Consider the following 21478-nt stretch of genomic DNA (forward strand, 5'->3'; position numbering starts at 1 on the left):
ACATGATTGCTGTAAAGGTGACATTATGTTTTAAGAGATATATGATGCCATAAAAGAGTAATGGGCTCTTTCTCCTTCTCTTTTGAGCAGTTTTGGTATGAATCATGATGGAATTGGAAATTCCTGTGGGACCAAAGGTCATGAAGCAGCAAAGCTAATGGCAGCTCATATTACAGCAAACACCAATCCTTTCTCTTGGTCGGCCTGCAGTCGGGATTACATCACCAGCTTTTTAGAGTAAGTAATCTCTCATGAAAAATGAGTTTTCAAAAAATTGACACCTTTTGGGATCAATTGTAGAAATAGAGTGATCTGTTCTGATGGTTTACATTTTTATATTGAGTAGACGGACATATAGTGAGTCACTTAAGACCTTTTTTCTGTAGAGCATTGTTTCTATGTAACGGCAAAAGCTTCTTTTGCTCCATTCCCAGTTCTCTACTGTTTTTAATCTACTCAAAAATTCTGAAATGCTGATCATACCTCATTACTTCTTTAATCTAAGAGTGAGAACTAGAGAAGGGCAGAATTTGTCTATGGATCATGTTTTGCATGCATGTGTAATGTGAGGGAATCTAATAAAGGGAAGAAGGCTATAGCTCTGTTCCTTTTACATTTCATTCTTCAGATGTTTTTTATGCAGTCTTGTGGGTTTTTACCTATCAATGTTCTTTGGTACCATTGGTGAGAATATAAAGATTATAGAAGAGGATGGCATAGATCTTTCTATTAATACCTTAAAATTCTGATAACCTCTACTTCTGTGGTGATTTTTATCCAGAAGTAGATTGCTACCTGAAATTTCACTGTGAAAAAATTCAGTCGAAATATGTTATTCACAAAAATGTACTCATATCAATATATTCACTGGTATAGATGATTCATAATGAAGCTTTGTATGTGTTTTAAGTTTTGAAGACAAGTACATATAACCATGAGTTCACCAATAACAGATTCATAACAGATTTTTTAGATGCTGAAAGAATGGCTTTATTGGAGGAAAACAACATTTAGTTGGCAGGTTCAGTGTCATTAGTGCAGTCATTCCCTTAGGAAACACAGGTTGTTCAGTAATTCAGACACTTACTGTACTTTAAGGGAGGGACTTAAACCAGTCAAGTGTTTAACCGTCAGGCTACCAAGAACAAAATTAGCATCTCCTCCTCTTTCAGGGATCTAAATTCAGAATAAGATGCTGTCTTCTGTATCTTGTCTGAAGGGACTCATCCAGACCAAAACCTTTAGGTTGATTCAAATGTAGCTTCCCACAGGATGTAGAGAATCACTGACTTGGGCTGATGAAGTGCTTGAGCTTCCTATAGAGTCAGTGGACAGAGACAGACATTTAATGTTGTTGCTATTCAGAGGAAGAAAACTTGTCATCAGTTACTGTAATAGGTGGTAATAGGCATTTTGTATCAGACCACTGAACTCTGCACCCACACAGTTTTATGTACTGGTGTATTTAAGATTAATATCTAAAATAAAGCAATAAATGTATAAATCATCCTTACCATATATGTGTGATACAGGTTTGTCACAATATAATTTCATTTGCTAAGTAGATATATATATATAGGTATATATATATATATATGTATTTATTTAACACTAGCATTATTTAAAAATATATACATAGTTATTTTGTTTTATAATTACCAGTTATTTATTTTCATTCAATGCTGTTCCCATTAGTAGTCTTTCTAGTATGTCATTGCAGCCTGGTTTTAACCATGAAAAAGATTAATGTTTTCATATCTCTTCTAAGATCATTTCACAGCTTTGTAGTCCTGACTGCAGGCTTACATAAGTTCAGGTAGTATTTGGGAGCTTGTTCTTCTTGTTACACTTCTGCAGTTCTCTGTCTTACTTACTTCTATTTGTTGCTCTTCTCCAAAAAACTGCACTTTGGTCCCATAATTGTCCTGACAATAAGTTGTCTGTTGACGAGGACATAATTCAGCATAAAGTGAAGAAGTTATTTCTTATTTATGGATTTTTGGGAAAGGAACATTATAAAATTCTGTGGCTTGTGTTGTTATGCAAATATAATAGAGCTGGACATTTGTTTATAATGTTCCTGCACAGTTTCAAATTTTAGCCTCATGTATGCAGTGGTCTTTCAAATTTTTACTGCCAGTTAAAAACATTTTTATCTTGAGCCTTTTTACATCATGGTTTTTCAATTGATTTATTTTATTATTTACTTTTAGCATCTCCATTATTCTTTTCCATTCCATAGGTTTGATTTATGGTTAAGTTTAATTTTGTAGTATATGGGATGGCAGTGAAATTGCACTTACATCAACATAAATCCAGAAGTATTCTGTTGAATCTATTCCCACAGTTCTAATCTCCTCAGGTTTTTTAAGATACTTCTCTATCATTGCCAGTGTTTGCAACTCTACTCAAATTACTACCATCTATGAATTAAAAAAAAAAAATTACTGAAGATACTAAGTGATATCTGAGCTAGAGTAAAACAAAAGTCTATGCATAGAAGATTCAATAATGAATTATTTTTTATAATACTTTAGCTGTATTTTTGTAACCTGGAATGGAAATGTTATTTTTTTTCAAAGCCACCTTGGACACACATTATTTTACACATTGCAATTTTTATAGATTTTCGAGTTTTATAGAATACTGTGTTAAATACTGTTCTAAGAGTCAAATATAACTTTTCTTTCATCTAGTAGTTCTGGAATCTGTTTTTAAAAATGTCAGATTTCTCAAACATGATCTGTTCATTATAGATCTATGCTTATTGTCTGTGGATCTAATATCAATTAATTGATAAATTTTTTCTTAAAATACTTGATTTATTATTTCATAAGGTAGAGTAGTCTGTAAAACTGTAGTTTGTTTCTCCAGTTTCTAGTATCCTCACCAGCTTTTATGCCATCTCAATGACAACAGGAAGCTGTTAGACTAACACAAGTACCTGCAGGATAACTGTCAGAATGCAAAATCACTTTTTACCCATTCACACCTTTCCTTAAGACAGAACAGCTCTAACAGCAGATCAATTTCAGTTGTAGGTAGTAATCAGTTAGCAAGAAGCAAAGAAAAATAGCAAGTTTCATGTGGCAACATTTCCTTGACTGCTTTTAGAAGAGCAGAAATCTGCATCCTGATGAGAATTTTTTTTTTCCCCTCATATTTCTTCATAACTTAGCAACAGGTGAGAAAGATTCTGATGTAGAGCTTTAGAGGCCAAGCTGGTTTGGAATTCATTTAGCCGTGTCTAACAAGAAAGATAGGACACAAGGATTTTAAATGCGCATAGCCAAGCAGAAACCTGGTCTGTGAGACCTTTTAGATTTATATCTTTGGATCTTTGTACACATTTGGGCCAGGCTATCATAGTACCACATTAATGCAATTGGGATGAATTTTGATAGAATCTCATTATGTGTTGAGAGTGTTTTACGGTAAAGTAGATTAATGTGGATTTACTCATTTGCCAGTTCAGGTCACCACTTGCTACAGCAGTTTTGCACCGAGGAGTAACCATTAAGTGTCACCTGGAGGGTATCAGTTCAGTCAGGCAGTAGTTGGGAACACAGATTATTTTGCGGAAGTGCTGGAAGGAGGATGGAAAGAGGATGAATATGGCTCAAAGGATGACAATAAGACAAAGAAAAGTTGTGTATTGCTAATAGATCTACCAAAACTCTCAGCAAGGATGGTCAACCAGCGCAGATATAGCAATGTCCAAAGGAAATATTTTTTTTCTGGAGAAAACGTTCCTTGAAGCACATAATAGCTGTTGTCTGCCAAGCTTATAATAGCTGTTGTCTATCAAGCTTTTAGGTAGAGTGAAAGATTGGCATCATTCCATTTATCAACTGAATTGTTCATAAGTGCTTTGCAATGGCTCTAATTTCACTAACATTATATGGAACTAATTACAGTTTTACTGACTGAGAATTCAAGGCTTGGAGAGCAGTATCTGAGGACAGAGATTCCCATGGGATGAATAGAAACCTGCAATATCTGTTCATAGGAGAAAAGGACCAAGCCTAAAATTATTTTTAGTGACTGAAGAACAATTAGTATAAATTTCATTCCATGCAATGTGTGTGTGTATCTATTACTACTGTGCTTTGTTATAACAAAGACTGGGTGATTTCTGGAATCACAGTTTATTTTTCTTGCCATTATCAGGAGAAGAGTTAAAAGAAGCAAGATGGCCAACTCTATCTTTCAAAGGCAGGATTGTCTTTTGAAGATGGAGGAGAACCAAGAGTCTTAAATTATTTCAGTAACATCTATCACAGAAAATTCTTGGAGACACTCTATGATTGCCATACAGCAGGATTTAGATCTTAGACTACAACTTTGTAACTCTGGAAGGGAGCCAAAACTATCTTGGTCTAAACAAGCCCATGCAGACAATATAGACAAAAATTAGAATTCATTCAATGTTCTGGTCCAGACATCACCTGCCCAAGAATCTTGAATATACAAGTGGATATGCAAGCTAAATATAGGATACATCTATATATGCCTTGTATACCATCTGTGGCACACTGACCAGTTCCCTCATACTCCAGAAATGTAAAGTAACTTCTGAAAAAAAGTGTAAACCAAGACTAGTTTTGAAAGATAAAATCACATCAATCGTCTCAAAATTTAGTATCTCTTTCTACAAATCAGTGGAGAACATTCACATTCAGTATTATGTGTTGACCAACACTTTGGATTATAATTTGCTTCTTTAATTAAATTATACTAATATTTAAATTTTTTTTTTGCTAACAGATAATTAAATAAAAAGCACCTGTCCTCAAAGATTTCTTAAACTTTGAAAGTCTTATGTTTTACTTAAAAGGCTACCTAGTTGAAAAAAAGACCAAAGATTTTCAGTAATCACGGGATGGCAATATGGCTTTGAGTGTTCACTTCGCAATTATTACTCTTTGTCTACCTCTTGAGTTATTTAAATATAATGAAATTGTAAAGGGCAGAATCAGCAGCAGATTTCCATTAACTTATTTGTAGAATATCTGATGAAATAAATGATTGGTCCAGTATTTTATAGCTGAGTATCTCCTGAACTCTTAAAACCAGATTTTGATAGGAGGATGGTTTTGATACATGAACAAATAGATTTTTCTTAGTATGGCTGCTGGATAATTATTCCAATGAATAAAATAATGCTTTGGAACACAAGACAATATGGGGGATAGTATGCATTAAAGAAACAGCAAATTGCTACCACCAAGCAAAGGACAATTGAGTGTGATTAAAAGATTGTGCAAGATTACAAAGCCTTTTGTATGAAATAGATAGTAAGACAGAGCCAACCTTACTTAAAAGATTGGAAAGAAGATTTTTATCAGGAGTGTGAGTGGCAAATCTGAATTTCCCTAACATTCAAGAAAGTTTTAATTTAGTAATTGCATTTGGCTTCATTTTAATTTTAAGCACACCACTCCAAATCACACTTCTGTTACTTATGTCCAGATTCTCCAAATATTTATGCTTAGATCTGTAGACTACTGAGCAGTGTGCAGAGTTTACCCATTAATGTCAAGTAAAGTAAAGCAGCTTTTGTAACCTGTACAGAACTATATCCTTGTGCTCTTAAAAAATCAGTTTTTACTTATAAATATGAAGTAAGGATTCTGTTAGGATCTGGATTAATTGGAATGTAAATAATTAATGGTTTGATTGGTATGTATCTGTAAAAATGCTCTGTGTTCTTTGTTAATCATTTTTACTTTTGCTTTTTCCATATTTTATGGGTAATTTGGTATCAGAATTAAATAAAACATTATGTATACTATCAATGTATTTATGTATATTATTGTTTAGCTATAACAGATATTCACAAATATTTATAATACATTTAATTTATGATCATTAAGAGTAGCTTGTGTTATAGTCCACATCATTACTATGAATGAGGACATTCTGTAACATTAAACACCAATTTTCAGAATGAGCGTTCTGGGATATTTTCTTCAGCCATTGAAGGAGTTGTGTTATAATGTGTAAGTTGGGATATTTGGGAATAGATACTGTAACGGGAACATAAACGCTGAGAGATCTACATCCATGGTTTTTGCTTTTTCTCTTTATTGGTCTTGGATACAACTGTGATATCTCTGCTGAAGGTGGTGATCCTGAGTTTTGTCTTGTTCAGTCTGTAAAGATTTAGAAACACTGAATAATCCCTGATTGGCGTTAATTTGGTTGAGCAGTTAGCAGTGATAGCAGTCTGAAATCTTAAGCTTTCCTAGAATGTTCTAGTATCCTTGATATCCTTTCAAACAGAAGAATAATTTGCTGTGCTGTGATATTAAAATACAAAATACCAAAAAAAAAAAAAAAAAAAAAATTAAATTATATTGTAGAGTATTTTAAAATGACCTCTGGAGACACTACACTAGAATACTGGGATGAAATGACATCAAGCTTAGCTATTTTATAATTGAAACAAGTCCCAGTATGTCCCATAAAACTTCAGAAAATTAACCTAAAATTAGGAAAATGAGAAAGTCATTGAGCACTAGTAGTACCTTGTAGAGTAATAGAATGTAACGATCAGTTTGAGATCGTCTTATTTCTGTTGCAGACATTAAAGATTTATAAACCCCATGTTCAAGAATGGAAATGCTCTGCAGGGATATCCTGTAGAATTTTTGACTTGGTGTATATGCTTCCTATATAAGATAAAATCACAGAGCACAGTAGCAATTGTGAGTAGAAATTTTCTAAAATTGTGGATATGAAGGTATTTGGGGCGTCCTTTCCTATCTTTTTTTTAAGTGTACACTTTTGTATGCCTGAATGATAGTACTATTAGATAGATCTCTGTTTATAAAGTTCTCAAAAAACATTAATCTTCTTGGACCGTTTTGGTTAATTCCCCTAGTTTCACATAATTTTTTTCCTCAAGTATCTGGGTTTTGCTTTGATGGAACAAAGAAAGAGAGGAGAACAGGGACATACACACAAGAGTATTGGACCATTCCCAAGTCCTGTAAAAGTTTTCTGGAAAGGTTATATGGTCCTCAGCCTGTATTCATCCTTTGCACAGCTTTGGTCAGACCTTTCATTACCAATGGAAAGTCTCTGGTTTTATTAATGTGTTTATAAAGATCATGCCGTTTCTTTTCCAGGATACTTCAGTTCCCGCAATACAGTATCAGGGGTCAGTTTTGCTCAGCTGCTTGAGATAAATAATGGAACTGAAGCAGAAGGGAAGACAGAAATAAATTTTCAGTCTAGAGCTTGTGGTATAATTTAGCTAATAAGAAAATGACTTCTCTGTAGTAATTTTCTCACTTAATTACTACAGCAATATTTCATTATGATGCAAATCTGGTAATTAGACCAGAATACTCATATTTTTCTATTCCGTACAAGAATTTTTGACTTGCTTTTCTGCCATTATATGTCTTGTAGAGCAGGTGTAGATTTTAATTTACAAGTTTAGTGAATTTAAAGATTTAGAACTGATTCTGTAACCTAATTTGGGCAGGGGTACATAGGCCTGTGGAGAGAAGTCACTGAAGGTAATGAGGTTTTTTAAATGCTGTGCCCTTGGCCATCTGTTTACAAGATCACAGTTTACAGTTGTCATGTAAACTCTGCAATATTGGAATCTATGAAAATGTTCCCATCATACGGCAATCCTAGCTCAAGCTGATGCCAAATGCTAAACTTCTCACTGCTTGTTTAATCAAAGATTCTATCTGCAGTTTAGTCCAGACATTGCAGAAAAATCAGCTTGTATGTGAGTTTCTTTAATACTGGAATTATTAACATGCACTCCTCATACACGCAAAATACAACACTGAAATATTTGGAGAGATTGAAGGGTATTTTCCCAACTTCTGCTACTAGAAAATACATATACTTGCAATAATTACATGGGTTAAAGGGGAAAGTGCACTATTTTTTTATGCCAGAACCACACAGTTGGTATTTTAAAAGTAGATTTTAGCTGAGGGGATGCATGGGTGTGGTGTGTATGCATGCATGCAGGTGAATCACACCAAATTCCTTGGAATTTGTCACTGAATACTGTATTTTTTCCAGTATTTACCTGCTTCTTGTGTTAGTTGCTATTTGCCACCTTCTTGAACTGGTTGGCAGATGTTTGTTTCTTCATTTTTCCAAAGGACCTTTTGTAGTATTTTGAAGACTTGATCAAAATAGGATTAAAATGAGAACATAAAATGCGTAGTTAGAGGAGGCTTTTTGCTCTTTTTTTATCTGGAGATGAAAAGTTTAGAAAATTGGAGGTCTCCAAAAAACAGTGTAGAACATTCACTTCTGAAATTATGTTCCTTTGGCAAGGTACATGGAAAAGATTTGGAAAAAAACAGAACATAAGTGCTGGCAAAATTGGTAGGAATGTCGGAAAAAAATTTTAAGTGTTGGCATAAGAATTCTTTGAAAATCCTCACTTATTCACATGTGAAATGAAAATAAAAAAGCATCTGTCCTCTTTTATGCACACTGACCCAATAAAACTGAATAATTATATTTAGCAAAGTACAAAGTTTTCTAAACAGAACTCTGTCTGCTTTTGGCTTTCTTTGTTATTTATTCCACTACACTAGAATATTGTGGTTAAATATGGGCATATTTTGGAAAAAAGCCATCAACCACTGAACAAAACAGTGAATATAAAAAGAAGAAAATACTGACGTTTTCAAAAATGATTCTTTTGGCTCTAACATGAAAATTTTAAGACTAAATATTAATACAATAAAGAAGATCTTGGACCCATGTAAATTTTTTCACTCACCCTAGTATAGGTAAATTTGAAGTTCCTGCAGAATTTTTACCTCTGTAACCATTTTCTTCACTCAAATGAAAGGAAAGCTTGCATATTAAGGTCCTGATCCTATAAACATTTTGTCATGTTGAAACTCAAATGTGTTTTATTTTTACATAAACCAATTGAGCTGCTCATATCTATAAGATTATACTTAGCTGTTTGAAGGATCAGAAGAGTCATTGCAAATTGTAAACTGAATTTCTTGTATTTGCTTAATTTGTTTATTTTTCATTTTATTACCAAATGTAGCTGTTCTTCAGTGAAAACAAACAGGAATCCTAAACCAAAAATGAAAATCAGTCTTGTGTGGCTCAGAAATTATCACACTTTTAAAAAAGGATAATTCATGAAATTATTTCACAATCTAAAATAAGCACTTTATAAAAATAGTAATGATGAAAAATTATTTTAATTTCTTAATTCCCTCTAAATATTTTCTCTTGTTAATATGGGTGTACCTTCTTACTGTCTGTTTATTGCAATCATATTTGTTTCACACCCAGCACTGTTAAAAGTAAGAACTAGATACGTAATATCATTACTGTGATTTACAGTCAGTAGAATTCCTAATTGATTTGGTCCTTTATGTTGAACAGTTCGGGCCGTGGTACTTGCCTTGATAATGAGCCTCCCAAGCGTGACTTTCTTTATCCAGCTGTGGCCCCAGGTCAGGTGTATGATGCTGATGAACAGTGTCGCTTCCAGTATGGAGCAACATCCCGCCAATGTAAATATGGGGTAAGAAGTCTTAATCCTTATGCTGAGTGTTCTGCTTAGTCATTTGTATATATTCCTTTAGAACATAAATCTTTAGTTAGTTGTAGTAGTGGGTTACAGATTGCCAATAGCATATCCGATGCCAGCATTTGTAAGCAAAGGGTTCATTTTAATCCTTATGCTGCATCTTTTGCTTGAGCCATTTGTATGTGCTGTACACTAAAATGTGGGTAACGATGAGCCAGGTAAGCTGTTCCTTAACTGTAGGGGAAAAAAGAGCCCAGAACACTCGATCCTGATTCTTGTAAAGTGTAATAGAGAATTTTCCCTGATTTCAGTTAGTTGAGATCAGGTTTATGTTGTATTAATCTTGAAACATAAAGTCTGTTGTGTTGGCTTTAACCTTTGAGTATAAAGCTACAGTTTGAACTTACTTTTTTACTTGTCTTGATTTATCAGATCTGATTTTATTTTCTTGTTTGTTTGTTTGTTTGTTTTTCCCCTGACATTTAGTCTGTTGCATCTCACATTATTCAGATAATCTTTTTTGAAAGATGAATTATGGTTATGGGAACAGACGAACATGAAGCTAGACAGCTGAATAGAATACTGAGTAGCAAAGTACTAGCAGAGATTTGGCTGAAAGTACCAGTGTGCAATAATTAAAGTAAATAAATTTACAGTAGAAATAAAAACCTTCACGTGTAAGGTCATTGTGTTACAAATGTTTACTTAAAATCTTCCAGCCAAAAGTATGTAGTTAAAGGACACATTCTGCTATGCTTCTTATGTAATAATCAGCTGAGACCACACTAAGTAAACATTAAGAACATATCTTAAGGTTTAAAAGTAAATAGTTTTAGTAATTTAAAATTTTTAGATTATTCAGATAAAATAATGAAATAATACAAAGAAATTCCATTTTTAATATCTCTGGGGTGATAAATACAGTATTATTCTTGGGATGCCTCTTTGTCAGATTGCATTTTGGAAAGGATCTAAGAGCTATGTAGCTTGCTGACTAGCTCTGGGTCTTCTGATTCCTCATCAAGCCTCTTTTGGCCTTTATTGTTCCTCTTTAAGTTCTCACTTCCCATCACTGTTCTTTAATGGCCCTATTTCCTGTCTCTTCATCTAAGTCATACCTTTTTTTAATTTTCTTTTTTTCTTACAAATTTTCACCACAATCTTTTATTTTCAGACTAGGGAAATCTGCAGGTATTTAATCTATGATTTATAGCACAGTCTTTGGAGACAGATTGCATTTTAAATTAAACTGGAAAGTTCATAATGTGCAAAACCTGGCTTTTCCACATATATGTAGGGTTTTTTAAACACTGTTAAACTATGTAACCATTGTTATGATGATCCTGCTGCACAGAACATTTTCTTTCTTAACCCAGTTTCTAAACCAGAAATAACTGGAAGTAATGAAGATGTGTAGGTTATCTTTGCTTTTTGCCTTCTGCTTCCTTTTTTCTTAAAAAGCTTTTTTTTTGGATTCCCTTAGAGTTACAGAAAAGACGTTGACACTTAATTGAGACAGTGTCTTCATGAAGGGAAGCTTCATTACCACACCTCTGAATTGATAGAGTATTGTGTTCCATCAGTGTGCCATCAGTGTGAACATAACTTTCAAGTGTCTCAGAAAATAACCACCCTATTTTTGGTCATAGGATTCAAACTGCATATACTAATAAATAAGCTATTGTAGAAGTCTGGTAATATCCATTCTAGGAAATAATATGCATTTAAAATAGTATCTACATTTTAAAATATCTGCCATGGCCATAATGCTCTGCAAATGTGACCATGGTGATTATTATCTTGGAGATTTGAAGTGATAATTTTGAAGAAGCAGCGTTTGGGAGATGGTGGTGCAGATGAAAAATACCTCCCTAAAAAAGGATTTATTTACATAAGAAAGGATCTTAGGACTGAATAATTCATGATCTAAATCCCAGGATGAGCTAAATTGAATGCTCAACTCTGTTATTATCAAAAGTAAACAGTCAGTGCTTTGGATATTTCTTTTCGATGTATTATTCACATGAAGATGCCATTAATAGTTCATGGATCTTTTTCTGACAGACACATGTGTAACTATGGTGGAAAAACATAGAAAAAATACCTAATTAACAGTGAATGTGGTTCATATACTAGCTCCTTTCAAGCATTTATTTTAGCCCTTCTTATTTAAAGTGTCTAGTAAAAAAGGGTGTAGAGCAGGTTTTCCAACAGGGCGTTTAGTGACCCAAAAGAAAATAAATTCCAAATTTCAGAGAAAATGGCTTGCTTTTTTCACTTGCTCATGTTCTTTACTGGTTTTTAGTGGCAAGCCATGACAAGAGAAACAGTTGAACTCTCAAATCAAAGGCAAAAACTCTTCAAGTGTCCTATGGGCTGTGATGTACCTGTTGATATAATCGATGTTTTTAAAGTAACTTGGAAAATCTTCACGTTTTTTCTGCTTAGGAATTTTGCCATAATCTTCTAACCTTTAGAAAAATTACCTCTTTCAACCATGTTACTTTAATGTTAATCTGTGTTTCTTGCCTTTTCTCCCTTATTTTCTCATCCACTCCCTCTGGATCTTTAGTTAAACTCTTTGTTGCTTTAGATCATAGGTAATGTCCTAATTCTGCAATGACTTTTTCACAGTTAAAGTTGGAGCTGTTCTTACTTAGGAACTTGAAGTTAAATACGTGGAGAGGTGTTTGACCAATTAAAGCATCAGAACTCAATTACAAAAAGGGACTGCAAGTTTCTGCTTTTGTGTGTGTTTGTTTACTGAAAAGGGGACAATTTGGCATAAAAAGGAGCTCTTCAGTAGTTTTGGTGCTATTTTAAGGGCTACTCCTGGTTAAACAGTTACATTTGGACAGAACTCTTCTAGCAAAAGCATTGCAGCTATTGGTCAGATTTCTCTGTGTTGTTAAGCACATTAAGTGAGACGAATTCAAAGTGATGCCTTAGCTGTTTGAGCTGAAAAAATAAAGCTATATTTTAGCAAGTAGACAGTGATCCTTTAGTGTTACATGTGCATTGTTCTTTATACTATACTATGCTATTCTATATACTATACTGTATCCCTTCTGATACAGGGACAATTTAACAGAATTTAGGTGAAGAAATGGGTATTTTGAATAAAGAAGTGAAAAGCAATGTCTCAAGCTATTTAAAATATTTCAGTTTTAGGGTATATTTTCACACGCATTAGAATGTTAAATTTATGACTTCTGGTGAGCCAAATTCTAATGGTGGAAACTGTGCCATTTAATACTGATGCATAGCTTTTTCCTAAAGGCAGTACATGCTTTCAGGTATCTTATTGGATTCACTGCAGTGGAAGACTTAGAGGTTGTTAGAAACAGTGCTAGTTCCTCTTCAGTTATGTAACTGCTGGATATCCTACGTCTCCTAGGATGATGCAGTGTGGATTTTCTTCTGCTGATTGTCAGATGTGTCTCAGTTCTCTGCTCTGTGTGTTAGCTCCACTGGTAGTTCAGAACCTCCTTTAGTCTTTTGGTTTAGGTGATTGTAAGGGGAACTTCTTCATTGACTTCTGATATCCTTTGAGCATCTGCCTAGTAACAGTTGGCTGTTGGCTGTCTCTGGGTTAACTCAGGAAAGAATTCCACTCTTGACTTTCAATTTCTCTACCTTATGACTTTAAATAATACCTGGAAAATGCCGGACTGTAACTTACTGATTTTGTAGTTCAAAATAATGCTTTGCTTTAGAGCTGTTCCCTACATTTTTAGGACTAAAACCTCAGATATTTTAAAAGTAGTTAACACTTTATGCATTTGGTTGGTATTGCTGTGTTGCATTTTACGGTCTGCGAAGCTGCTGGCTGCTAGCAGCAGGGTTTCAGAGATAGTAGCTTGTAATTATTTGGTATATTTTTTTTGCATTTTATGCTTTTCCATCAGAGTTGGTCAGCTGACTTCCAAATCCATCAGAGTAAACACATCACTATACACCTATAGCTCTACAATATTTCCACTAGAGCAAAAAGCCTAGTGGAATTGCAATTGCAATTGCAATTGACCCTTGTAATCAGGTCATACAAATGTTTGTGAATTAAACTGTCACTTTTCTCATTAAATACTGATGTGGTTTACTCCAGTTAAATAACGAGCAGTAGTATTAAGATTGGTGTAGGGGTTTTATAGGAAGATAGAAGCAGATTCTCGGAGCTGGTGATTTTTCACAAGGAAAGTCAGAGATGCCACTGGTGTATATTTGCACCAAAGCTACTGGTTTCCTTTTGTTCTCTCACCATTGATACTATGCCTAGCATCATGCATTTAGTTGAATTTGGACATAATATCTGATAACTTATCTTTTTTGACCACAACTTCATATATCATACCATAACTAAGTCGCTTTATACTTCTTGTTTGTTAGCTGAGAGTAAGTAGTTTCAGTAGATGGATTTACATTGCATTGTTCATGAAGTGGTGTTAAAAGTATGTGTAAGGAAAGAAAGGAATTGAAGATCCTGGTATCATACTCTGTCATTTTTTATCAACCTTCCCTTTTTTTTTTTTTGTTTGCTTCCCAAGGTCTGGCTAGTCAGTTGAAAGAACTCTCATCACTATTGTGCAGGCCTTCAGTGTTACATATTAAAAGTTTCAAACTTTTCTTGTATAAGGACATATAGGATTGTGTTGAAATTAAATTAATTTTGTTCTCTCTTTTTTCTGAGTTTATGATGTATATAGCCAAGGGAAGTCCCAGAAATTTTGCTCTTTCTGGAACCTAAAGTACTTTTTGCATCCTTTTTTGAACAAGTTCCCGCAGTCCTCTTTTTTTCTTCGTTAGGACTATCTGGTCTCCAAACCTCCTTCTCTTTTCCTTCTTTTCTGTCTTTGTTTTTCTCTTTCTCTCTCATAGAGACACAGATGTCAACACCAATGTGCCTGCACCTTATGAATGCTGTTAAAAAAGTGCAAGGAGAAGTTGGTGACCAGAACAGGAGGAGTGCATTAGATGATTGTAGAAGCAGTAACGAGATTCCAGATACCAGAATGTTATTTGAACAAATATGAATAGGTTGTGTGAGTTTGAAAGGGAAGATGGTACTGGGAGGTGATTGACTTTGTAGGGTTCCTGAAGTTTCCCAGTATTCCCAACATAAGCACCCAATATTTAGGAAAGAATGTTGGTAGAATAATACGAAGGTGTGACTTAAGTTTTGTATTCTTTTTCACATTCTTTTGGCATGTTGTGATTCATAACATGCTGCACCCCTCAGTGAGCATTTGGTAGTGAAGCACTAAAATGGTAACTTTTGGGTGCTTATCTGAACAAAACCTTGAACCTTCTGGAGTTCACTTACTGATTAGGGTCTTCTAGTTTTAGTCGAGTTGTCAGCTGCATTTCAGCAATGAGGCTGAAAATACTCTGTTGATGATTTTCAGGTCTGAATTGCAACTCAAGCTAATTATTTTTATGCTGTATTTTAGCAATGCTCATCAAGAGGTGCAGCATATTATAAATTAAACATGCTGAAGTAACAGACAAACCTAATTAAGATTTTAAAATTTTATGAACAAAAGGTGAACCTCCCAAATTATCACAATTTAATATGCTTTGTGAATGTATTTCCCATCTTACTTTTTTTTAAATTTTATGGGCTGAACTGCTAACATTTGTTGGAAGCTTTCATTAGTTTTGAAAACAAGAACAGCACAGTAATTTGATCTCTGTTCATATTACTGAGTTTTCATTGTGCTGTATTGTAACAATTTATGATGATTATGATACAGGATGCTTAGATGTTACATAATTTGAAATGCCTATATGTAAATTTGCATGATGCAACAGAAAGAGGCTCCATCATTTATAATACTTAGGCAAAAAGAAGGTAATTTGATTTGCTGTGTTTTTTTCTCTAGATGGGTTCAGCTTTGTTTAATTTACTGCAAATACAAGCATCCGAATTCCAAACTGAAGTCATGGAGCCCTAAGATACACCGTTACAGGTTGTTATCTATCTTGTCTTGATCTTGTGAAAGGCCTCAGCTTCAGTTTATGTTTCCAGGATTTTTAAAACTTTTCCCTTGTTTGCTTTACAAATTAGTAGTTGCTAAATCCAGACGTTTGGAGACTGACATTGAGGTCATTTATTAATTTTTAGATTATGCTTCTTTCTCTTAGTTTCATTAAATTATTCAAAAAATATAATATTGGCAAAAGAGATATTAGCTTCATCCTTCTCCATGGAAGAAAAGACTGCCCTAAAAGGGTCACCTGTTGTGGGTGGGTGTGGGTGGGTGAGTGTGCGTGCTTGTATGTGTGAGTGTGTGAAAAAAAAGCAGTATACTTTATATTAGTGATTTTGGGCCTGACTTTTTCAGGGCAGTTTCTCATATGTTTTTAAGGCTGGCTTATTAAAAACTATTGATTAGAGATGTTGCAGATATTGGGGGTAGTAAGGAAATAGCTCCAGTCAATGACTATCCTAGTAGCAGCTGTAGGGACTGTGGGGTTGACCTGGAGAGCAGGTCAGAACTTCTTTGTTTTCCAAGGTCAGTTGAAAATAAAGACGACATAGCCATAAGAGTACCTGGTATAATTCAATTTTCATTTAATGGAATAACAGCACAGATGGATTTTTCTTCTTTTTAGGTATCTCATTTGTTTTCAAATGACTGTCAATGTTATTTTTCATTTCATGTACAGGGTGATAAAGAATATACTGCAGACTCTATGTTTTCTTTTAAATGCAGTACAGCAGGGAAAAATAAACAGTATCTTAAATAAGTTTGGCTGTATTTGAAAGATATTACAAAAACCCTTTCACTTCTTGGGTTTAATATAAATTACGTCTACAAATTGATACATTGGGTTATTTTTGTGAATCTTTGGTGCTGTGAATAGTTTTTCTTTGAGGAAATATTCTGTTGATTTTAGGATATTGTATATCTGTCTCAAGCAGAACTCCTTTCTGATTTAAGTAGAGGTGTTTGCTCCAACATTAATAGCATGATGAAGCCCACAGTAATTTTACACTACTATCATTTTGTCTTTAGGGATTTACTGAGGTAAATTCCTGCTGAAATTATGGTCTGAAAAAGGACTCTCAGACTATGTCAGTAATAACATCTAGTTTTAATATATTGCTTCTCAAAACAATTTAGGAATAAATATTTTTCTTATTTTGTAAAGTAGGGAGGTGAGTTGACATGCTTGGAGCCTTCCTGCAAACGGATGAATGACTAAAATAGTTTTGGAGTGCTGTATTCATTAATTCACACTGTTGTGATGGTTATCTGTTCAGAATTAAAATGTCAAGCTGGTATTAGATCAGTGAATTTAGAAGAGTCCAATGCACCAGCGAAGCCTGAATATACAGAAAGAATCCTATTGAAAGGAAGTTGTCAAATGCTCTCATTTGTAGATATGTTAGGCTGACAAAGACATGTTAATTATTACTTCCACTTACATGATAATATATAGAAGGTGTACTTGTTTAGGCGTATTGGAAGTGGAATTCTGCATATAAACTCTTGATCAAAAAACAGAATTCTGGATTCAAATCATCCTGAAACATAGATGTTTTAAAACTCCAGACTGCTATCCAGACCTAATTTTTTGCTTTTGTCCATATCAGAATGTTTGAAATCTTTTGTTCCTTAATGCAATTGAATGTTTTGGTTTTCAGAGCATTGAAGCAAACTCCACAAAGTCAGAACAGCTGTTAATTTAGACATTTGAACTTGATCAGATCTAAAGTAAATAGAAGGTCACAAGTAGAATTGTCACAGTCTGACACTTTTAATTACTATTTGACAATATAAACCACACATGAAGCATGAACGAGTAAATTACACCAATTTTGTTCAGCAAAAAGAGGAAGTAAATTAAAGGCTAAAGTAAATAAGGCAGGATTCTGACAGGACGACCTCATACTGTGTCTGAAAAGAATCCATTTCAGGTTTTCACTTTGAAATCCATACGGTATTGAAGTTTGGATTCATGGTTGATTTAGATGTGAAATTGATGTTGTGTTGAATTTTAGCACCTTAGTGGCTGTGAAATTTGTAATCTAGTTATATTTTTCAAGAAGCTTTGTGATGTATCTTCTGTTACTTCTTTGTTGTTTTACTTTAATGAATATATTTATGTGTATCTTAATTTTAAGATTTTTCAGCTGAGTGGCAAAAAAATTTGTTCAGAGCTTTAAGTTAAGTAAATATTTATACTCCTTGCATTTCTTTATTGAAAAAAGAAACTAATTTGAAAAGTTCTGCCTTGGTTACAGGTAGACTTTTACAGGTGGCAGTATTTCTCCTAAAAGAGGCTTAATAATTTAATTTAGGTTTTCATAGAGCCAGACACTAAATAGGATGAATTAGCTTAGGCATAATTGTCAAAAATTGAATGGAAACTCCAGGAAACATCAGCTTTCAGTCCATATAATTTCAGACTATTCTTACAGTTTATTTTTTTATGGATTATAAAGAAGATACCTTGCTTCTGCCAGTCATGAAACTAAATACGCTGTATTAACAATCCTGCAAGAATGGCACCAGCTGATTTTGAACTTCATAAATAATTTTGATTTTTTCAAGAAAATATTCTACTGTTGAACTGTTGCTGCAGCTGCTAGTGAGTAATGTATAAATAAATCAATTTGCATATGTAGTACAATGCAAGAAATGTGAGTCGCAGTGTAAAACGTAGCAGTTATTCCTGTTGATGTGTACAGAACACATGATACAGTGTGTATAGGTGCCAGATAGTTATTCATTACCTCAAAGAAGCAAAGAACCTGGAGGGGAGTGGACAATAACTTTAATTTATTCACACTGTCTTTTCCTTTTCCTTTTTCTTTCAAGTGTCACTGTAGAATCTATACAAGGATTTTTTGTAGGGTATTATTTTAAGCAGCAGTTAAATAAAATGAAACAGTAAGGATTATCATAAGATCATTTTAAAGATCTTGTTCTATTCCAAATTTTTTAAAGTATTTAAAAATATAAAATACGTGTAAGGAAGCTGTGAACTCTTGCACCGATCCCAAAGTAATACAGCAAAGATTATTGTGTAAGTAATTTACTGTAAAAGCAAACCTCTCCTGATTCTTTTGTGCATACACAGCTGAATCCAAGAGCAACTGAAGCAACTGTAAAGATTTCTGTTGTTCACCCAATTTTAGATCATATCCACATTATGAATTTCAACCCTTAGCTAGTTTTAACAATATATCTCCAATGTCAGTAGAACTGGCTTAATTTAAATTAGTAAATGGGCAAAACCAAATGAGAAAATATGGTAGGAACAAAAAGATATTTTGAAAATCTCAGTTAGTTTAACATTGACAACACAGGGAAATAGGATAGGCTAAAACATTTATGAAAGAGCAGCTGCAAAACTAAAAATCCTTAAGGAAGTATTTTAGTACCTAGGTTAGTTGGTTCTAACTACACATGCACTGCTTTAGCAAATGTTGCAGAAGAGGGGTGCAGGTAGTCTGAGCTCAAAAACTTTCTTTCTACATAAAAGAAAAGAAAAGTAATTGTTGCTGTTTCATGTCTCAAAATTATTGGTATCCTTTTTGGCAGGTAATTTTGAGGCAGATAACAACCTTAATGGAGACACTACAGCTCATCCAAAGACTTCTTCTATTACACTAAAATATACTAAGCCCAGTCGTAGCACAAATCAAGAAAAAAGCAATTATATAACATTGCTTGCATGGCAGGTGTGAATACCACATTATTGTCTACTTTTGATGCTTCCAGAATGTTTTATTTAGCAAAATATTCTTAGGCAAAATATAGCAGCTTCAAAATAGCCTTCTTCAGATTTCTCTCCAGACCATGTCTTAATTGTTCAAAACAAAGTTGTGTATATGTGTGTGTATGAAGACTGGAAGAAATTTTAGACTTTTATTCTGATCAACTTGCTTCTGCCTTCTTTCCTAGGAAGTGTGTAGAGAGCTCTGGTGCCTCAGCAAAAGTAACCGCTGTGTTACCAACAGCATTCCAGCAGCAGAAGGTACTCTTTGCCAAACAGGGAGCATTGAAAAGGGGGTGAGTACACACAACTTACTGTTTGAAGAAGCAATTTATTGTTCAGATACTATGAGAAGAAAGAACTAGAAAATTAAAGTATTTCACAGCAATTATAACAGTTCAAACAAAAACTTAGTTTTTCAGAATACATGTGCCTCCTAATGGAAAGTGTCCTACAAAATTTTTTCACATTTATTTTATATGTGTAATTTAATAAAATATTTATCCTCTCTATAAAACTCTATAGCCTGAATCAAAAAACAACCCCAAAACATATTCTATTTCTTCTGTATATTTTTGAGTAATTTTTTTGTAAAGACTCTTCTAGTTTAATCTTTATTAGATTTTACACTGCTCTTCCGTAAAGGATTGTTACAGCTTTAGGTCTGCCATGGACTTTGAAAATGTGCAACATAAATCTAGAGCCTTAACCTATGTCATTTTGTTAGAAGGGAAAAGAATTTTATTTTTTCAGATATAAGCCAAATCATACAAATGTATAGAAAAAATGTTGACTCCTTAAAAGGGTTTAATAAAAGCCTGTATTTCCCAGTGACTTTTCTATTTTGACTTTGAATTATTCTTGCATTATTCAGTTATGGTTGCATAACTGTTTAGCTTTATGGATTTTGATGTGCAGTCAGATAAACTCTTCCACCTAACAGAAAAGTACAGAAAGTCAGTGTTGCAACAGATAAACTTAGCACTACAATATCTGCCTGAATATGAGAATTTTGATTTTAAAACAATCTCTGTACATCAGTAGTTTCAGACAAGAATGTTAGAAGCCTGTTTCTCAGTTACAAGGTAAAATCTATGTAGGTCTTAAAGAGGAGAGAAAAATATTTTAATTGATTTAAAAGATACATACTAGGGAGAAGAAAATGCATTCTACATACCTTTTTTCAAGATAATATATTTTATGCAGATTTGTATGAAGCAAAGACAGCTTGTTATATTAAACCATTTCCAGTATCTCTCTGAGAGGTGCTGCGTTTGTTCATGAGATTCAGTGATCCAGATTGGTTTTTTTTTTTTTGAACAATGACCACTGACATATATTCTTACTCTGACTTTTGTCATGCTAGCTGAGCTGGTTTCAACAAAGATAACAGTGCATTTTGACTTGCAATCTGATGTTTAAACAGCAAGAATGAAAGCTTTTGGGCAGCTGTCACAGTTTATTAATGTGTGTTGACAGCTTCATTCAGGGCCCATGACCTGGTGTCGTTCTGATGGCTTTTCCATGCTGGGTTTGGAAATAGTGGTAAGCCATGTTAAAGAATTTATTGAACCGGTCATTTTAAAGAAATTGAGTGATTAGAGTTAGCCAGTAAAAATAGAGAGACCTTCACATTGTACTAAAAATGTTACCTTATATTAGAGTAATAGGAAATGTTAGAAGCCCTGCTCTTAAATCAACTGTCTAGGTTTATTTTGGAACCATCCCTCCTTTTTGATGACAAAGAGTAATTTACCTCAATTTATGTTTTTTAAACCATGAGACTACAAATTGAGGCCCTTTTAGACAATGTTGATCTGTCCCCTTGTCAAGAGGTTTTAATCAGTTTCCTCTCTACCAAACATCCTTTTCCAGCCATCGGTATCTTGTTCCATTGTTAGATTTTACAGGGAAATGAGAGAATCCATGCCATTTTATAAACATAAACCTGTTAACCAAAGATGCTGTTAACAGCAAAGAATTGTGTCTATAAACTGTATCCACAAAGGTTCCTGTGAATTAATAGTTCCTGGTACCAATAAACCAGAAATCATGACCTCTTTCCAAATATGTAATTCCCTTTCCCAATGACTAAGGTGAAATAAACAGGCTATAGTGCTGTAACACCTTCTTATTGTTATTATTATTATTGTTATTATTATTATTATTATTATTTCTACATTTGTACTGCAGTCATGCCTAAAG

The 21478-nt window shown here is 33.8% G+C and overlaps 1 protein-coding gene across 6 annotated transcripts in view; it reads left to right on the forward strand.

Annotated features, from left to right (window-relative positions):
- ADAMTS6 (ADAM metallopeptidase with thrombospondin type 1 motif 6) overlaps positions 1–21478 on the forward strand; it is a 149989-nt gene that overhangs the window by 76543 nt on the left and 51968 nt on the right. For all 6 annotated transcript variants that reach the window (XR_004237550.1, XM_032096390.1, XM_032096389.1 and 3 more), the window contains 3 exons: positions 91–237; positions 9400–9541; positions 19462–19569. Coding sequence is in view for 5 of the 6 variants with exons in the window: in XM_032096390.1 (XP_031952281.1) it covers positions 91–237; positions 9400–9541; positions 19462–19569 (397 nt within the window). In the remaining variant the exon portion in view is untranslated. The remainder of the gene's footprint in view (positions 1–90; positions 238–9399; positions 9542–19461; positions 19570–21478) is intronic.

This window comes from Corvus moneduloides, chromosome Z (assembly GCF_009650955.1).
Source record: "Corvus moneduloides isolate bCorMon1 chromosome Z, bCorMon1.pri, whole genome shotgun sequence".
In the NCBI taxonomy this organism is placed as follows: domain Eukaryota; kingdom Metazoa; phylum Chordata; class Aves; order Passeriformes; family Corvidae; genus Corvus; species Corvus moneduloides.